Raw genomic sequence first — 20602 nt, 5'->3', positions numbered from 1 at the left:
TGGACAGGGAGGATGGTAATGTATGCAACGATAAATCAATCTCGTCGAGCGTCGACGATTCGGGTGAAGTAGAATGAATCTTGTCTCTCGTATCGGGAAAGAAAAAGAGAAAGAGACAAAAAAATGACAGAAAAACGAAACGGACAACGACGATCGGGGAATAGAATGACGAAGCAGAAGCGAAGCGTAGGCTAAATGATTCGAACAAACGTCTGCCTGGGACTCCCAGAAACAGGCGCGGCTGCGTGGGCCGAACGCTAATAACGACTTAACGTAACGGTCGAAATAGCTATTCTCTCGTAACGTTCTAAAGCACGACGATCTGCCAAGCGATTAACAACAACGTGACGACGTCTACCATGAAAGTCTGTCTCGAGGCTGGAAAGCAATTTTAATCACTTGACAAAGTCGTAGGTCGACGCGATGGTCCTTCCACCCTCTGCACCGCGCGGATCTCTACTTCCCTCCATTTTCTGTAGGGAATCGTTCGCAAAATAATTTCTCATCGACGGCACGCTCGCTCGTTTCGACGTCTTCCGCACGGCTCGCATAACACACCGGTTAGGTATTTCATTCTCGCCGGTTAGCGACTGTCCGGACCGATAATAGTTTCCAAATTGGCCTCCCTTTTCTAGCCGCCATTCGAGATGGCTCGAGAACGAGTACAAAGGGTAAAAGTACCGTGAGATTCGCCGGCAATGTGGGTATGCGACATCGGATCCACTACTTGGGATAATGTTTCCCAAATTCCTCTACCGTGGACAGTCATCTCTGGTATGCATCGATTACGTGAACAAACATACGCCGCGTATTCTTCCTCCGTCCATGGGAGAGGACGATTTGGGAACCAGCGACTCTGAGTATGTATCTAGGTCTGTCTCACGAGTTGGTAAGCTTGGTCCTGTCTCTCCCTCCCTTTCAAAGCTTATCTAAAAATCTTTTTCTCTTCTCTTTTCTGCTTTCTTTTTTTTTTTTTTTTTCTTGTCTCGTCTCTTGTAAGAAAAACCGTTCGTATCGAAGGGGAGGATTTTACCTTGCTCTTCAAACCTGCGCTGGCACAGCGAGCACTTTGAGTCCCCGAATTCATCGAACTCGTCCTCGTAGTCGACCATGATCTGTCCGTCAGCTGCAACAGAACAGCCCACGATCTTCCTTCCTCTCTTCTTTCTACCTTTTATTTTTTTTTTTTTTTATTTTTCCTTCTCTTGTTTCTACGAATTTTTTTTTAATTTGTTTGTTTGTTTTTTTCGTTCGTTATTGCTTGTTCTCATTCTTTGCTGTCGAGGGGACGGATAAATCTTGATCACGAAAGAGGTTCGATCAATACGACTTGTACACAGCAAAAACGATGGTGTTCGTTCGAAAACGCGACGGGAGTTTCAGGAGAGGAAGTTCGAAATGCGAGGGACAAGTGAAATGGTTATGCATGCTGACTAAAATCAAAACGCGAAACGAAATGAAGGGAAAAGATAAGAATGGATCCGATCTGTGTTTCTTTGATACTTGAGCCGTAATTAACGATACGTTTCACTTTTTGTTTCTCCGTTCCCGTTTACTATGGCGTGTGAAACGTGTGAACCGCAGTTGCGTGAATGAGAACACGGAACAACTAAATATAAGCCGTACGTAACAAATCGTTGAGCCACAAGTTGTTGCGTGAAGCGTTAACGAAAGGCAAGGACAAGACTGGCGGTGAACACGGAAAGAGTGTACAGCTCTGGGGGGTGGTGTGTCCATTTTTCTTTTTCTCGTGGCAAGATCTATCCGTCCTCCTCCTTGCTTCTTATCCCATGCGATCGATTCTTTTTTTTTTTTTTGTTTTTTTTTTTCGTTCTGATCAGCAACGATTAAGAAATTCTTGCAACGTTTTCTCTCTCGTCAATAAACGAACAATTATCGCGCGTGTCAACCGATCGAGCACAGAGGAAATTTAATCGTTTCGGGCTAACTAGACCAAGCGTTACCCGCATACCGCCATGGTTGATCCCTTCAGGGTAAAGGAACAAAGAACTCGCGAGCGTGGTAAAATCTATCTAACGAATAACCGTACGTCTCTAACCCAGCTATGATCTTCGGAATTTTTTCGACCTCGATGCGCCTACGTTCTCACGAGGAACGTTCCATCCAACTTCGCGAGGAAACGGAGAGAAGAACGGGGATCGATTAAAAGTGTTAACGTTACGTCGAATAACGCTCGAGTTTTCGCATTCGCCTCGAAACTGGTTGAAAAAATATTTACTTTTCGTCTTTTTCTTTGTTCTTTTTTTTTTTTTAAGAGAAAATGGAACTCGGTCGGGTCGAAAATAATGGAAAGACCACTGCAGGGTTAAGCCATTGAGTGTACAAAATCTGTCGGGGGGGAATAAGAGAGAAACCGCTTCTCTGTGACCTGAAACGAAAACGATGTTTCACCTTGTTTCACGTAAACAGTTAGAGAACATTCCACTTCTTTGATTGAGAAAAGGAAAAGAAGGTAAAATAAATAAATGAACAAACGAAAAAACAGAGATAAACAGTGAATTCGTGTGGTTTCACTCGACAAGCTGCAGGTATATCGCGCTTTCGACAAAAACGCTTCAAGCTTCTCACTGACTGCGTAAGCTATTTAAAGAGCTTATAAGCGATCAAGGTAACGGTTACGAAACAATTAGCTCAAACAAGATATTTGAATCGTTAATTACGAAACTAAGTAGCGACACATTCTTTCTCGTAAAAGTAGGGGGGAAAGCCGTATCCGGATGTCGTACTTGCCTCGAATACTGCCCGACAAAGCGGGACACGAGATCACCCGTAACGCACGATTAAAGATTAAGACACGATATGTACATGTATCACGGTGGTGTATCGTTAAAAGACATTCGCGACGACACGACGGTACGAGGAATAAGAGAGCGTAGGGAACGAAGTGGCGTCTTTAAGGGCGTCGATAATAATAATTAAAAGTAACGATAATAATAATGATCGTTAAATACAGGTCGTTGTGAAACTGAAGGCCTCACCCCAAAAGCAAACCACGGCGGGCTCGGTTGTAAAGCGAGACAGGAACCAAGGTTGCCAATATGCACTTTCTAGTGGAGCTATGTATGTCTAAATATATATACATACAAATATATATATATATATATTAACGTCGAAAAATATATCTGTATAAGCATGGACACGATTCTCTATATATATATATATATGTATATGTATATACACACGTACAGAGAGAGAAAGATATACGTGTGGGTACAAAAAACGTATCTACGCCAAACTAGTAACAAAAGTGGAAAGAAAAAGGTAGGTCTCATTATCGCCGTTTAAGTTATTAGACTACGGTCGCATGCAGAGTTCGCTTCTCGTTTTCGCGATTCCCTCGGCTACTCGCCAATAATATACGGACGGTCGTTTGCGCGCGTATGTACACGTAGGAGAAAGCGAACGCAGTAGCGTCGATCCGCGGTTATCACGCGTAAAAAACCCTTCAACACCTTCGAACTGGCCACGCGGCTCGCCCTTTCTCCACCCTCGTCCTAATCCCGTCTCGAGACACGGGACGAACCGACGAGCAACCTCGCGAAACTTTCAAAACAGAAGCAGTTCTATATCTGTGGTGTCGTTTAGAATTGATGCGGTGCGGCAAAAGGGTCAAGCATCGTATACTGGAAGCAGCAACGTCAAGATCAATATGCAACCGCGCATGCATCGGCAGACTTACCTTGCGATCTAGGAACGATCGTGTGTGTGTACGCGCATCGAGGAGCGGTGCCCGCTCTGATCACAGTTGGAACGAGACGGAACGAGACGGAACGAGACGCGACACAGAGGGGAGACAGAAAAGAAAGTTGGCAACTAGGCGATATACGCGTTATAATGGAATACGAGAGAACGCGAGTAGATCAGGGACCAGGATACAGCCGTTTCGAAGTTCGACTTTGAGGTCTCACCCTCCTTTCGATACCTCGAGAGGATCCAAGAGTTCCGTTCTTCCCGAACGATTAACGACTCGCGAGCAAGGCCCAGAAGGATGACGTCGTCGAGAAAAATGTCTGGAGAGTGTTGCGAATGTTACCAGGAGTCCTTTTTTGCCGGTGCAAGGTCGGATTTATTGATCGGATGGCGTTGTCCGTGGAGACGGAGGAAAGGTACAAGGGATGCCGGCGTCTCGGATGCTTCTTTCTCGGATGGGCCATTCGCTTGCCGCGATCGTACCATCAAACAGTACGTCTAAGCTACCCGGACAGGCGTCGGTTTCAGACCGATGAGATTACCCCAAAAGCGTCCTCGTGGCTTTCGAACCGTTCGCCTCGAAATTTGTATCGTTTCCGTGGACCGAACTTACCGATCGGTAAACGATAGATAGATACATTGATAAACCAGTTCGCGGTGTTACTTGGAGAAAATAGTTGATTTTCGCGGAGTGGTCGAAAGCCACGGAACATCCTCTGGAACGGCTTGACGGCGAGGCGGTCAGTGATCGACTCGACGATAGTACGGACAGCGGTAAAAGTAAGGCTCGACTCGAGTCTTCGAGTGCGTGTACAAGCGACGCTAAAAATCGTTCCCTGTGGGCTAACAAAGTGGCCGTGTTCGGTGCATTGCGATAGTACAGAAGCGTGTCGTTTAAGGGATGCAGTAAGAGTCGTAAAATAGAACCGGCAGCGAGTAGAAAGTGGCATAATTACAGCGACGTTCTATATATATATATATATCTTATTCGTTTCGACGATTATTCGATAGACTTGACTCGATCAGTCTGCGGTATCAAGACCACCATCGTGCAGTTTGGACGGTATCTCGTTAGAACGGGATCACATCGAGAACGAACCAGCGAAAATGTACACGTCACTATCGACACTGAACGATGATACTCGAGGAACGAACAGCACTGATTATACATTATCGTTTCGCCCTGAATTCGTGGGAGCAGAGTAATTCCCGTTCTCTTAGTTCGACCGAGGGATTCGAATGTTTCTTTATCCGGACACGAAGACGACTCACCTCTCCAGCTTACTTTGATCGGACACGTGATTGTCTGGTTCTTAATGAGGTATGCGTTCAGCGACGTCAGGCTCGGACTTTTCCGCAAGGTTCCCTCGTCGTTCTTCCACACGTACGTGATCGCCGTTTGCTCGTACGATACTGGAAGGAAAAGAAGAAAGAAGAGAGATAAAAGAGAATGGTGACGGATGTACCGGATGTATTCAGAGGACGTGAGGAGGTAACTTACTGCTCTCGATCGCGAATGAACACAGTGGGTCATCGAATGGGAAGATATTGAGTCTACCCTGGCAGGATAGGATGAGATGACGCCTACAAGATCGAAACAGTTCCTTTAACGACGGTCCTCTAGGACGCGCGTGCGGTCGTTTAATCGAGGCTTTCGTCGAACCTTATCAACAGCGCGCTTTCGCCACGCGATCGATACTGACGATAAAAATCGCGTGAACCATTGAAACATTTCTGGAAATCCACGGCTGGAACGCTGCGTCCCGGTCACTCTATTGCGCGCGATTCTAGCTCGTGACACAGTTCATCGACCATTAACTCGGCCGTTTGATCGCATTGGCGAGCGCGATGATCAATCGCAACGGAAAGCCTCGATGGTCGAGCGAAACGGTTACAGGGCGGATCGATTCGGAAGCGAATCGTAAGCGTGGATAGATACCGCATAAGGTAGTTGACCGTGCCGTTGCGGTATATCCGAAGGGCAAAGTGAACGGGTATGAGCGGGTCCTTAAAGTCTCCGTGCATTATGAAGTACGTGTCCGGCAACCAGATATCGTCGTAGTGGTGAATCGCGTTCAGGAATTCGTACTGCGACCGGTTGCTGTAGCGCAGCCGTGGATCGTACCACTGTTGCTGCAGCAGGAACTCCACTTCGTATTTCTGTCGATCAGAGTAACAGAAAGGTACGGTTATCGGAAATCCAGCGAGGCGGAAGTCGCGGTGGACTCGGGTGGCGCGGCGTGCCTCTGATGGCCACCAAACACCTGGTCCACCCTCCCCCCCACCCTCTGGCAAAAATTCATCCCCTTTCGCGCGTCTCTCTGCTGATCCAGCGATAAATTCGAACGGTCAAAGTAATCCCGTTGCACACGGACAGAGACGATTAAAATGAACCCCCTCCGCAGGCGAACTGGGCCACCGATGGCGACACGCGAAGCTTCGCTTTTTTAATCGTGTCTTTTCTATTTTTTCGTCCAATTCCGCGCGTGATCTGGTCTTCCTCCGCTGTCGTTTGAAATCCCACCGCCGCTGGGGAGAACTTCGAGTTCGCTACTTTGGGCGCCAGGCCAGGAACGGTTTCCGACTTAACTGGCTTCCTGTAACGGTCATTCGGTGAGTAGCGTAAAGTGAAACGAACAGAGATGATAGTAGAACGTTTGTCACGGAATAAAGTTGTGTAACACGGTGTCAGTGTATCCCTGTATTCTTCTCCCTGTATGAAAGTCATTCGAGAATCACGGCAGGTTGTCGCTCTCTGTTCCTTGCCCTAGAAGAACAGTTCGGATCGTTCGCAAGATCGTTCTAGAATGGTAAGGGAACTCGAGCTGGTTTCCACGGACGACCCAGCCCGTCTACGGAAGACTTGTAAAGAGACGTGATCGGCTACTAGAGTGTCGAGGGGTGAAATATTTCAATTACCAAACTGGACTCGTCGGGAGAAGCCAAACTTAACAACAGCACGCTCACGTTCACGGTCAAGGTACCTGAAACACAGTGGCACGATTGAAATTAAAGGCAGCCGCCGGGCGGTTCTCTCTTTCGAAGCAGTCACGAGAAGAGCACGCTAATTCGAGAGAAAAAAATCATTCTTCGGAAGGGGAGAATGCATCTCGCACCAGGAAAGGGAATCGGCACGACTTTCCAAAGTTACTGATCTGACTCTTGTTCGACTCGCGGCATCGTTTAGAAAAACGTGTAGAAGACGTAAAGCGGCAGCGAAGCAGAGGTAGCCTCGGTTTCACCGATGCGTGCAACAAAGTGACTTTCTACTAAAAGTTACGCGTGTCGATTAGCGTGAGCCCTTCGTCCGTCACAGGTCGGATCGAAGCCAACCTTTCCGTGCGAAATCGATTGTTTCGTCTCGTTCGCAAGATCAGCTTTCTCTTTTTTTTTCTTTTTTTTTTTTCTCTCTCTCTACGTCTGCGTAAGCCGTTACTGTTATTACGAAAGCGTCATCAGGGCCATGCTGTGCACATGCTGCGACTAATCTCGTGTTCGTATTAGTGTGAAGCTCTTAGTCGGAGAGTCGGGACTCGAGGGCCGTTCGTTCGATCGAGAAGAGGATGGAAATTAAAACCGTGATCGAATCCGCGATGTTACAAGCCTGTCGAGTCCCAACCACCGACACGATTAGCCAACGCATTCAGCTACGCAAAGACACCAAAAAAACGCGAGTATATGTATCTAGAAACGCTGGTGTGTAGAAAACAGGTGGAAAATGGAACAAGGATGGAGTGTGAGACCTAGAAATCGTATCGACGATCGAGGAACAGCCTCTGTTGGGTCCGTCTTTTTTCCTTTTTTTTTTTCCTCATTCGCATCGAAACATCTCGGCGACGGGTCTAAGCAGCTCGCGAACTACGCGCTCGACTCTGTTGCAAAGAGAAAAAAATGGGGAAAAAAAATTAAGTGGAATCGACCAACGAGTTATCTAACCGCAAACACGTCGCCAGCTCGACGTCGGTGTTCGATAAGAGCTGATGTATTATTATGTCGGTAAACGAACGTTAATCGGCCGGCACATCAGACACGAACGTTGCCCGACTCGAAAAGAATGTTACACGTATCCTGCGATCGGTAAGCAATGCTTTTTACGTCCTCTTGACACGAACGTCCCGTTTCGAACTGCGATCGAGTTATTCCTGCGTACGTTCGAAACTCTTTCTTCGGAATCGTTTCAGCGCGGATGACGGCGGAATGCACGTCGGAGCGAAGTTGCACGCGTCGAGTAGAGTTTGTATCGTGAGTGCGTGTTGTTTTCATTTTGTTTTTTTTCTCTGGCGTCTTTCGACGCGATCGAAGGTTCAGGTCGAGCAACATTTTCATTTCGCTCGAACAGATCGAAAAGAGTGTGACTGGAGTCAGCTCGAGCAAGAAATTTCGGTCGGAGTAGCTCTCTCATTTTTTTGTTCTTTCTATCAGTCGCTAGCTACGATACCAAGAAAAGAACGTACCCTCCTGTTCAAAACTACGAGGACACTTGCATGCCGCCTCTAACGGACGTTTCTTCTACGATCTAGATCGTTATCTAGTCGACCAGCAAATTGCGAACAAGTGTTCTCTTATTTTTAAACGGGTCTTCCGGGTCTAGTCTAAAAAATCGATCGACCTATGAACCCTCGTACGAAAATTCGACGAGCAACCCATTCAGGATTCCTGTGATCGGTTCACCGTGCTCGAACCGATCGCGCGTACGAGGTGAAGGCGGCAACGACCCGGCGGAGACTGAATGGGTCGGGTGTCGGATGAAAAATCGTGGTAGCCTTAATTATTTCTCTAGACGTGGTTACGAGAGAAGTAAAAGCAGAAGGACGGACCGCGAAGGTGGGTGCGAAGGTGTTGGTGCGACGTGTAGTGGTTATTGTTCTGGTTCTTGTACTGGTTCTTGGGGTCGTTAGAGGAGGTCGACGACCGGTTCGACAGGCCGGTGGCGTCACCAGGCCATCGCATTCCGCAGCAGAAATCCGCATCTGTAACACCCAACAACCCTTGCCCACGTCTCATCCTTTTTTTTTCGTGTTTGCACTACCGATCAAAATTGTAACTGTTCGATCCTACGCTCGGCCATCCAATTTAGCTTCTTTCGTGTCAAAAAGTTTCGCGTCGCGGCACGTTGCACAGTTACCGATCAGTTGAAGCTTTCTCGGGTGTACTTGTGCCGTCCTCGCGAAACAATTCCTCCGATGGAGCTCTCTGGCTCCGCGACGCTTGTTCGACGTTAAGTGGATTTTTACACAAGGACATCGGGTATACGCGAAAGCTCTAACAAACGGTAACTGTGTTATTCTTCATCGGCTCGGAGGCGGATAACCGCGCAAACACCGACTGTATCAATTGCAACGAGAACAACAGCAACGAGAACAATCGGCACGCGAAACCGGTTCTATTTGAGAACGGAATTCCGACAGTGGAATTTAGCGTTTCACGAGCGATTCGTTATCCGATCGAACAGCGATGAGAGAATAGCAACGGGAAAAAGTGGAGGTTGTAAATTTCGTTAAGAGTCTCAGTGTGTGGATTTCTGTGACACCCAACAACTCTTGCCCACGTCTCATCTTGTTCTTCGCGAGCACCTACGTACGTCTACCACGATCGATATCGAGTGTCCCGAGTAATTTCTTTTTTATTCTTTTTTTTTTTATACGGCTTTCGGGGTGGTGCTGGTGGTGGGTGGATATAGAAACCGAGCGAGCGTGTTTCAGCTTCGTCGAATCGATAGAAGGAAAACACACCCCCGCCGGTAAGACAAATATTTTCGACGTTGATTTTCTCACGCAAACACGCGCTAGTTTGTCCAAGCGAACGATAAGGGCGTACCGATGGATTTCCAATTAACGCACGCGACACGTTTACTTGGGGGTGGCGCGGGAGGCTCTCTCTCTCTCTCTAAAATTCTTCGCGTCGCGCGCGGACGCCCGATTAGATTTCGAATGAAAAGAGAAACGGAAGTATAGAAAATAAAGTGGAAACCAAGTGAGAAGCCTTGCAAGAAAATCAAGGTTACTTCGAGAACGAGCCAGGAAGCTGCACGTTGCGACGTGTACTCGTCCTGATGAACTCTGAATAATGCAGTTTCCATGCAGTTCGAGTCCGCCTCTCGTTCGTTCCGCTCGCGACTCTTCACCCTCTCCTCTACATACCACCGTTCTTATTCACCCCGCTGCGCGTCCCGCTATTTCATTTTTCATTTACGTCCCGAACCTCGTTACTCCTACGACCCTCTTCACGGTCCCTCGAATATTTTCGCCCTCGATACGCCGCGATTATTTCGTCTCAAAAAGAACGCTTCGCGTTTGAAAGAAAAGAAAAAAAACGAAACGTCGACGCACGATCGACTACGCGTTGCCTCTTTTGTCGTCCCAATTGGAAACGTTCCGCGATGTCGCAGGGAAAGTAACAAAGAGAAACGATACACGGGTTGTTTTCTCCTCCGGTCCTCGAGGCTCGTCACCGTCCCCCTTTTAACTCCGACTCTCGCGCCCTCGAAAGCGCGCTTTCTTTACATTCGTCGGGCGAACAAACGACGCCGGCGCTCGAGGGCGTCGTGGCAGCTATCCCGGTCCCTCCGATACAAAAAGAGGACCATCCTTTTATGTCTATCTTTCAAAGGGTGGAAAAGAAAAAAAAAACTCGTCTTACCGATAGGCACTTTGCCCAGTCGACGTGGGAATCGTTCCACGCCTGCAGATAACGGAATTGCACGAGACTCTCGATCAATTACCGATTCCCACGTTGCTTATCGGCGAACGGAGATCGTTGGCCAACCGCAGGAAACGCCAACAGGCTGTTAAAAGCTCTCGTTTTGCCAATTTTACCAATTTTGCGTCCGCGACTGAAGTTCAGCGACATATCCTTTGAGAATTCGGCCTTAAATCTTAAACGATAGGGTAATCAGCATACTGCGAATTGATTCGCGGTGAAATTATATTCGTCGAACGACACAATTCACCGTCTACGAAAGCGAATCGATACGTCGAGGCGTTCCGGGGTTTTATTTGTCGTTTAAACGGAACCGCAAAGTACCTCTACTGGGACGCAGGTTTCGAGAACGCGGCAACTCGAACTCTTTAATGGCTGCAATAATCCTTGGAGCGTTTCGTTCGTCGTCGACCACGGACATCGCGCGGCGTCGCTTAAATTCGAATGCAAATTTCCCTTTCTCCTCGTTACGCAAGCTAAATTCGCTAACGAGGAAACGCGTTGCGTTTTGCGATCGTCGTGGGACTGAACGCTCGATCGAGGGATGTCGAGAGGGTGAAGAGACGCGGTCGTACCGGAACCAGGCGTGTCGCGAAAGCCTACTGTTGTAATTACTCTTGGACAGCTTTTCTTACGCGTGATAGCTGCAAATACTACTAGCTGGCGATTTGTCGTGGGCGTCGAGGCGACTTTCACGACGTCTCGTCGAGTTCGATGGAAGCGTCTCCCTGCAAAGCTCGTGGAAGCTGTAGATACTTTTTCTTCCCGGGAAGAGCTTGGGATTTCGGGAGATCCGTCTGTTTTTATCCGCTCGGAGACAAAAGTTACGAGCAGCTTTTGTCTCGTGACACGATTCCGTCTGGACGTTTCACGAGCCTCTTACTACCCTTTGTGGCTCAAAGAAAATTTAAGCGTGTACTTTTAACTCGCGCTGCGATAGCCTCTGGTTATTTTCACCTAGATGATTAGAAAACTGCCAGAGACTAGGAAAAGTGCTAGTTCTACGATATCCAAATTTATACCGCGAGTGGTTCTTCGAATGTTCGAACTCAGCTTCGAAGTTGACGTTTCCTCGCGTGTCGTGAACAAAATTAACGCCAGGAATTAAGCTCTCGAGGCGTGAAACAGGCGGCTTTCGTCGTGGCGATTCGACGATCAGCGGAATGCGAGCTGTAATAAGCCAGACGTGCAAAATTTCGCCCGGCATTTACCTCGATAGTTACTCTATTCCGATATTCCGCTGTCGCCGAACGAAACGAGGCACACGGAATCGCGTAATTCCTCCGAGACGTACCGAGGCTCCCTTTTACAGTCGAAGAAACCTGCAGGCACTTTGCATGCAGCACACGTCCTCGCAGCAACCGGAGTATGAGATCATTATAATTGCATGAAATGAACAGGCGAGACTAGTTTCCTGGCGCACTCGTTCCGCGATACAGCCGAGTTCCTCGTCGTTTATTAAGATCGATGATTAATTGCCGGGAGCCAAGTGAATTTACATTCGAATAAATCCGGGCCACGTATACAGCGTCCATTCCCGTTAACAATTTACACAAATCCTGACGCAAACGCGTCCCATGACGTCATCAGCCAGCACGTATCGACAGGGTGGCTCTTGGCTTCTCCATCCGCCCTTCGAATCGCCCGGTGTACCAGATTCGAAGGCGTAGAGATAATTAGAAAGGTTGTTTACGAAATTAATCGAACGGATATCGATCCAGGGGGGGCGTTGAGAAACTTGGGGAATGCAGGGATTCGTTTGGAGCCGCGATAAAAATGTCGGGAAGCCTGCTCGGGACGATTTCAATCTCGAGAAGAATTCCAGACGGTCTCAGGCTTAGAGGGAGCGCAAATTTATTACCGGCTTGAATTGGATTTCCAAGGGAGCACCGGCGGCGAGGTAAACAGCTGTTGGCATCGCGAGGCCCGCAAGCTAGTAGCGATAGAGAACCGGCATTGGTCAGACGGATCCCCCCGATTTGGCCAGCTAGTCGCTTCGTTGTCAAAGAGACCGACTTTTATACCCTTATCCCTTTGTGCTTTCATTCGTGCCCCCTTTCCACCGTTCCGTTTTATTTTATTTTCCTTTTTTCTCTTCACTTTTCACACTCCTTTCTCTCACACTCTCTCTCTCTCTCTCTCTCCTCTCCTTTCACACGGCCAGTCTCTCTTCGATCTAATTCTCTCGAGCCGTATCCCGTTCTCCCTTTCGTATCCACGCCGAGGTGAACGCAGGAAACGCGCGTACCGCGTCCAGCACGTAAACGTCGCGGCGCTCGCAACAGTCACGCAAACCCAGACGATGCCTCGTGGAACGTGGTGAGGACGGGGACGTGGACGGGGACGGGTGAATAATTAAAAAAAAAGAAAACAAAAAAAGGATCGAGTTCCACTTTCATTCGTACGTTCGACTCGCGCTCGTTTTCGTTCTCGTGCCGGTTCAGCGTGATCTGGTCGATTTTCTAATATAGAGTACCCTTTCGACGAGGGGTGAGCAGTGAGCTGTGGTTGTGTGGTGCTGTATGGTGGTAGCGGTGCCGGTGGTGTTCGAGGTGCTCTGGATGATCGGGGTCATTGGGTACGAGGTAGTCAGGGGTGTAGTCGTCTTGGCGGGTGTGGGGCGGGGGCCTCAGTGTACCTTGGACCGGGGGCAGAAGCCGCTTGTCGTAACGCGTCGACAGCAGCAGGTTGTCCAGGATCTCCTTGTCCGACTTGCCCTCCTCGAAGCTGCAACACAACGTATTGTAGCTAGCCCCGATACACAGCCACCTCCACCGACGGATTTTTCGTTCCCTCTCAACGGTTTACCACTCTGGATCGAGTGTTCTCGTAGCCACCTCGAAGGTCGATCCTCGTCTATTCCCAGTAACCGATTCATTTCTATATAACGGATAAGATGTTCTAAATGCACACGGTCTCTTTTGTACGCGGGATACGGACGACCTTCGAGGTGTCCAAGACCCGGTATTCGCCGTGCGAAACGCGGCTTCTTCTTCCTCCCTTTCTCTCCCATCCAGGGGATCGAATACCCGCGAATGGACCGCGCGCGTATCAAAACGATCTACCGCATTGTAACTCGAAGAAAATACGCAGCTCTCTAAAACGCACTATATGTATGTATGGAACACGCAGCTTCTACCTTCGAGTGTCACTGAATCATTTTGTAAATCGCTATTTCAACGTCTGTTGCATCGATCGTGACTACATCACGATCGCTAGGATCCAAACTTGTCTACACGAGCTAAACGAATCGAAACGATGCAGTTCAAACGGATTGGGACGCTGGTCGAGCGTTAACGTTCCATCCTGGACCGCTACGGCTGTGAATTATCGTTTCAATCGTTTCTAATGACGACTTCACGGTCGGTAGAGCGAGCTCACGGGCGTGAAGAATAATGGACAACGAACCAGCGAACCGCCACCCTTCGACCGGCGTCCCGGTTATAATAACGACACAAGTTCGCGCAGTATTTAAATGTAAAACAAGTAGTAAGAGCCTTTGAACGTGAAACGGGGCGACATTACCGGCGATTCTCTCGGTTCCATGCAAAATTCGTTTACCAAAACAGCGGATAATCGATCATCGGGTAATTTCGTGTCCATCCCGTGCAATTATCGCTGTTAATGTCGCACCCTCGATCCTATATCACAAGCAACAAAGTGTTCTACTATCTAGCGTCACGTTCTTAGCTTCTCGATCCGGCGAAACGGTCACCCGCGACCGAGTCCTCGTCGAGGACGTGTCCGATACGAGAGTATGAAAAACGAGAGGCGACGGGACACGTTTCCGCATCGAGAAGTTAAGGGTAACCGGTGGTTCGAAGGAACTGGTAATCATCGTGTAACCCATAATACGTACATGTCCTCGGCGCGCACGAGAGAGACAAGAGTGAGGGCAAGTGTGAGGATACAGAGGATGGTGAAGATGAGGGAGCTTGCGAGGGAGGTGAGAGACAGCGAGAGGACGGACGAGAGGCGGCCGCCACCACCCGCACACCGCCCTAGCGCCACCCAACCCATTCTATGTCATCTGAAACAGAAAGCACGTTTTCCATTATTAGTATTCCATCCGCCGTCACGTGTCGTAACGAATGCCATCCGAGGGACGTGCAAACAAAAACGATACCAAGTCTGGAATATTTCCACCGCCATATTCTACGCCCAACGATCGCGAATGAATACTTCTTAAGGACCAGTCAAAGCCTGTCTCGAATCGTTTCTTCCTTTCTTCTATCATTTTCGTTCCGTTTGGTAATTTCTCTTCCGTGGGTTCGAGGAACCCTCTCTCCACGACGGAACCAGGGTTAACGCAATTTACGCCGCCTTTCTCAATGTTTATCCAGCTAGTGCTCCACGAGATAGAAGCTAGGAGGGACGATCGATAGCGTCGCGTTTGTTACACGCGAAACATGCGCTTCCGCCGGGGCACAATAAAACGAATCGCGCCGCACCGGAAGAACAACGCGGCCGAGGACGGTGAGAAGAAAACTCGATCGTGCTCGATTTTCATCGCGCGGAAGTTATTTTACGCGACAGGCATTCCGCTCGTTTCCCTTCCGGTTGCGAAGGCACCCGAGGACGGTTCGAAACTGTACGGGTTGCTCGTTCTGCAGCGACGCCACGGACGATATTAAAAGAGAGAAGGGTCACCCTTCAGAGACCCGTGGACTTTTGATCCACGATCTCTCGGACGATTTGTACGTATCCGACCCGGCGAGCCTTTTAAACGGAAATAGGGGATCGAGCCTCCTAACTGGAGGAGCACGATTTCAAAGCACCGCACGGGTCTGCTTTCGCCTCCTCTTTCACGTTACCTTTGTTCCACTAGATTCGCCAGAAGCCTGAAATAAAGTACCCTGATCGAGACTTCGTGATTCTTCCTCTTTTATTCTTTACCCACGCTATTGTTCCAGAGTATCTGTATACTTAACTTGTTTGGAATTGAATGGTACTGGTATGTGGAAGCTACCGTGCAGCTACTGAAATTAGTAATCCCGTTTGAGGAACTTTTTCTCGCGTAACTTGGACCAACGTGTAGTTTGCGATTCGGGGACCGTGCTTAACTGTGAGGACCAAGTTGACCCGTCGACGAACCGTCGTCTGAGCTCCTAGACGAGCCTCGCTCGTTCTCGCGTCACGCTTTTCGAGTAGGTTGTTGTGCAGGACCGTTCCGAGTATCTTCGCGAACGCGTCGAGGGCCGTTACCACTTTTTCCTCGCTACTCTCAAGCTTTTCACGAGCCTTTCCTCGTCGAGCAATACGGAATTCGCTCTCGTTACTCGAGACTGTAGCTTCTGTCGCGAAAAATGTTACGACAGAACTCGACTCGATGCGAGCAAAAATTTGTTAATCGCGGATTACGTTCCAATTCGAGGTATTGCGATTGCGAGGATGCGATCTGATCGTAAAGTGGTCTTCGATGCACGCAAATCTCGTCAGTATCGCTATGTACGAGTTCACGGCGTTCGAGGAGTTAATCATCGGGAAAAAACGTAAATTAGTACCGTTCCACCGCGTCTAATCGTTAATCGATTGTCTTCCAGTTCTGCGGCTTCTAATCCGATGCAGCTGAATCAGCGAAAGAGCGAACGTTCAGACGACGAACGCGTTCAACGCCTCGTTCGTATCGATATTCGTTTCGATTCGACTAATTACCCGCCGGGTGTCACGCATCCGCCGTTCGACAATTCCCTTTAGAGGCAGCGCAATTTCATGCCGGCGCCATCGCTCGATACTAATTTTCCGTCTTCGCGCGCGCACTCGCCGATTCCATTGTTTCTCATACGTCCGCTATAAGTTCCACGCGCGCGATTTTGCATCTGGAGTACGATAACGACTGCAGCTGTTGCGAGAGGTCACCGTATACGAAACTTCGAAATTAAGCGAACACATGCACAGTTAACGATAGAGTGCAGAGAATAACGGACGCCTTTTCGTGTATTTCCAACGTTCCATTTTTACAAGCGGTGAGGTTTCATAGCCGCTAAAATAAACGCGGAACTGCAGTTCTCGTGGCCGCTGTAACCGGGTAACAAAAGCGAATTGGAGAACAGTCTTAATTAGCCCGGTATAAAACGAGCCACCGGGGAGCTATTCCGCCCTTCAAGCGGAAAACGAGGAGCCAACGGAGATAAGAAGATTCGGATGTACTTTATTAACGAGCCGCGAGGAAGTTAGACGTCCCGTTGCAGCTTCCTCGATCCCATCGACGAGCCTCGTTCGTTGGACAAGAATCGCCTGGAGGTGAAAAGGTAACGCGCCCAAGTGGTTTAACGCGACACGTACAGCTCGCTTAACCGGCCCCGGCTCGTTTCCTCGCACAGACACGATCGGCCTCTTGAAGCTCGCCCCGGGCACTTGCACGAGTGCCGCGTGTTTGCCGTCGAGCTTGCATCGTCGAGCAAAAATCCGCTTAACTCGGAATCACGCGGGTGTGCCTCCGCGCGAGTCATCGAAGATCAACCAGTTGCACGGGCTGGTGCCGCCGTAAGCCTGTGTAACCCCGTTGGTAACCGCGTCCTCGCCGCCACAGGTCGATGCGGACGCGCGCCTTCCGAGACGTTTGTTCGCGCCCGTTGCCGGTTAAAAAAGGACAAGTCGAGAGGAGAATAAGGGCGCGGAGAGGAAAATTCGTTTATTCATTGGGACTCTGGTTCAGCTGGCGAAATGAATAGTCTTTTCATGAAATCTCGTTCGCGTGAGGGAAAAAGCGCCACGCAGCCCAGGGGAGCGAATGAAACGAGCGCGATGGGGTGGGTGAGGGGCTGGGAACGCGGTGACCAGAGAGTGCGCGACTTTTTAACCGCGACACAGCGGACGTTTAAAATTGCTGCAAATATTTACCCGGGGGAAAAGGATTCCCCGATTCCTGGGTGGAAATCACTAGACCGCCGACCGATGGAAACCAATATTTTAACGCATCCGTAATTCACCGGCCGCGATACCCTGACGGTTTAATCGGTTTCTAGCTTAAACCGCGACGGTCGCGTCTATGTACGCGCGTATGCGATCGTTTTAATAATACACGCTCGAGCGTCAACCTAGTTTTTGCAAGTGTTCGGGTTATAGGGTCTTGCCACCCGCCGCGTTTCCTTTTCCACCTCCGCGATTTTTGCATTTCACGTCCAACGATTTATTCCCTCGAAATGAATAAACGTACGAGAGGAATAGTAATATCGTGCGTTCGATCGTTTCATCGAAGCCGATTCCGACTATCCTATCTCTTGGTCCGTATAAAAATCGGCTCTTCCGAAACGGTTCATTTTCAATCTCCCTGTCCGATCAACCGTGAGAAATCCATCTCCGTCCCGTTCTCGGGGCGAATTTCGCGGGTCCGCGCGGTCTCGACCGAGTAAATCGAGTTAATCACCGAGATAGACCGGGCATATTTTACCCCCCGGAGTCCCCATCTGGAAAAAAAACCCTGTTAACAATCGGGTTACGGTCGCGGCAATCCATTTAAGGAACGGGTCCGGCAACAACGATATTCACTCGGTTACCTATAACTGGCTTCCATATTAATCGCTCGTTCCGCTATGAATACGCTCCGTCCGCCGCTTCGTCATCGATCGACACGTTTATTTCTCGCGGGAAATCCTCGATAATTCGTATCGTTGAGCGGCGCTCTGGCCGTGAAAATCGCGGGAACCGGTTGGAGCGTCTCGAACGGAACCGACTTAATCGCGATGGTGTCACGGTTCCAAGGTGTTACGTATACGTAGGTGGGAAGCGGAGATGCGAGATTAGGTGGTTGGAAGATAACGGGGACGAAGGGATGGAAAAGTGGTCGTGGTCAGTGGTAGTCAGACCGGCAGGCGGGTAGGTACGGGTAAACGCTACCAACCCGTACAGCTGATGTTCGTTCGATCAATACGGGGCGTTGCGGCACGAAACGCTATAGAGTATGTCACGTGGCTTAGCCCGTCCCATTCTGAGTCTCCGCGACTCCTTTCCACGCTGCACTCTGCCCCTCTCTTCCGGTTTTCCTTCTTTCGTCTCCTTCTGCCGCACCCGTCGCAGGATACCCAGACACCCCGTTTTCCTGGCTACACAGGGGCCCACCGCGGAATTCGACCGTTCCTCTGACCCTCTTCCCGCTTCCTCGCCGTCGCGTGCACGCGTCACAACATACGCTCTCTTTTATACTGACCGTTCGCCGTTTTTCCCCGCGAGTTTACCGATTAAACGATAAGCCTGCTGTGTAGAGTATCGCGTGGCCGTATCCGCTCGATGCGTCCTTTATTTTCATCGCGTTAGCCGCCTGGTAATTCCTACGATTTCACTGAATAAGCTCCGCTATTGCTGCTCGAATCGCTTCGAAACCCTGGCGAGCGTTTCTTTACTCGGATACCGGCTGGGGGAAGTTATTACTTGTTGTTCGCAAATACATCGTATCGCGTAGATTTATCGTCCGATAGGGAAGCGTTCTAGTATTTTTCAGCGGGGGTGCGCGTATATAGAGCACGCGAGGATCGCGGTCGTTCGCCATTATCGATTTCGACTGGTACCGGGTCCGTCTCGCGGACGGATCGACACGGAGAACGGATGCTCCTTTGGAAATTAACGAGAGACAGTGTATCTAGCACAGCAGACACGAAGACGCCACCGTTGAACCCCACGCGCACCCTTTCAGCTCGCCCGTCCTACATCTGGGACGAAACGCGTAATATTTCGAGTAACGCAATTTCCGCGAAAGCTCTCGTTCGATCCCTGCGATTAAGGGACGACGAACCAGGCGAATTAGAACGAATTATTTCCATTTCTTTGCTTCTTCTGACAAGGCTGCGCGCGACACAACGCGCGTTTCTCCCCAAAGAGATTTAAAAATACCTTACAATCAAAAGGAATTCAGCGAACACGATTGAATTTTATTCTCGACCAGGCACTTTATGGCACGCCATAACGGCTAAGGTCACAAAAAATTGCCACTGCGCGCATGGTACAGTTTCATCCAAACTCTCTACCCCTACTGTGTCAAGCTTCGACGGAGGAAAAACCTGCACGCGGAGACCTTAACGATACGCTTTATCGACGACGACTTTCCACGATCCGCTTAAACACGGAATCCTCTATTTCGCGAGCCTCAAGGAAGTCGATAACATCACGCAAAGGTGAAGGTGCTGAATTAACTAGCTAGGTTAAGGACGAGGATTTCAGCTTCTCGAAAAACCGGGTCGCGGCAATTTCACCGTGAACCACTTAACCAGTTACTCGTTGAATTTTTCACGCGATACACGCGTCCGTTTGTTTCCCCTGGCAGCTGTAACGTTTCGTCACGACACCCACCGAACGAGAACACGACAAACTGGCTGCCCCAACGGAGGAACGCCTTGGAATTTCCAGCTCGATTCGAAAGAAGACGTCCAAGCTCGCCGTCGAGATTTCGGGTTGGCAAGCCTTCATCGGAATGTAATTTGCATCCACGACTTCCGCTGGTTATCTACAACCTGTCGAGTTCCCATCGGAACAGATGAACCGATCAGTCAACCGTCAGACGTACCGACATTGATCCGTTCCGCCCCATAACGAACATTCAGCTCTGTACGCGCTTACGTACATTGTCTATAGACGATGTACGCAACAATCGTGGACGATAGATTCTGTCTTGTTTCGCGTATCGATTAAAAACAATGTCCGCGAACGAACGCTTCAGTTCTCCAACGACCGCTTTCGATCGATCCTCCGTCCATCCAGGTAACGCGAAGCAAGCCTCTGAAAACATCTCAGCAACGCAGGCGTGCAACTTTTGCGCGACTTATCCACGAAAGTCTACATCGGGAACTTTAACAGCGAGTTTCGTAAACCAAGGGATGACGCGATCGAAAGGAAATAAATCTTCAGGACCAAGGTACGAAGTTGTAACCCCAACCTTAAGAAGTACCTTAAGAAGTCTTTTCCTCGAACATCCACGATCGAACCTTAGTCGAACTTGTTTTGTGTTCCCGTTAAGTACGTTGACCGGTACTGAATGTAAGAGGCAGAGTCCTCGAATAAATGGCTGCAGTCTATGGCGAATCTGGGGGATGTAGGAGGCAATCGAGGTGAATATTTCAAGTCACGTCCCTTGCCGAGTGCGCCTTACACGTTTCGATTTTTCGTCCCCGTTTCCCCTCTCCTTCTTTATTCTTCTGTCGATATTCTCGATCACGTTCGCGCCGTGGCGAATTTAAATTTGAAACGATACAAAAAGCGC

At 49.3% G+C, this 20602-nt stretch overlaps 1 protein-coding gene across 20 annotated transcripts in view; it reads right to left on the bottom strand.

Annotated features, from left to right (window-relative positions):
- The window catches only part of Phcl-1 (pH-sensitive chloride channel 1), a 49726-nt gene that overhangs the window by 10135 nt on the left and 18989 nt on the right, over positions 1 to 20602 (bottom strand). For 4 of the 20 annotated variants that reach the window (XM_076903022.1, XM_076903023.1, XM_076903024.1 and 1 more), the window contains 8 exons: positions 14270 to 14440; positions 12887 to 13137; positions 8529 to 8681; positions 6631 to 6695; positions 5651 to 5871; positions 5213 to 5295; positions 4984 to 5124; positions 1034 to 1126 (listed from right to left, as the gene is read on the bottom strand). In XM_076903022.1, coding sequence (XP_076759137.1) covers positions 1034 to 1126; positions 4984 to 5124; positions 5213 to 5295; positions 5651 to 5871; positions 6631 to 6695; positions 8529 to 8681; positions 12887 to 13137; positions 14270 to 14430 — 1168 coding nt within the window. In that variant the 5' untranslated portion in view covers positions 14431 to 14440. The remainder of the gene's footprint in view (positions 1 to 1033; positions 1127 to 4983; positions 5125 to 5212; positions 5296 to 5650; positions 5872 to 6630; positions 6696 to 8528; positions 8682 to 12886; positions 13138 to 14269; positions 14441 to 20602) is intronic. The other 16 variants (XM_076903038.1, XM_076903039.1, XM_076903040.1 and 13 more) reach the window with 6 other exon arrangements.

Source organism: Xylocopa sonorina, chromosome 10 (assembly GCF_050948175.1).
Source record: "Xylocopa sonorina isolate GNS202 chromosome 10, iyXylSono1_principal, whole genome shotgun sequence".
NCBI lineage: Eukaryota > Metazoa > Arthropoda > Insecta > Hymenoptera > Apidae > Xylocopa > Xylocopa sonorina.
Note: the sequence above shows the minus strand (reverse complement) of the source record. Positions and strands in the feature narration are given on the sequence as shown.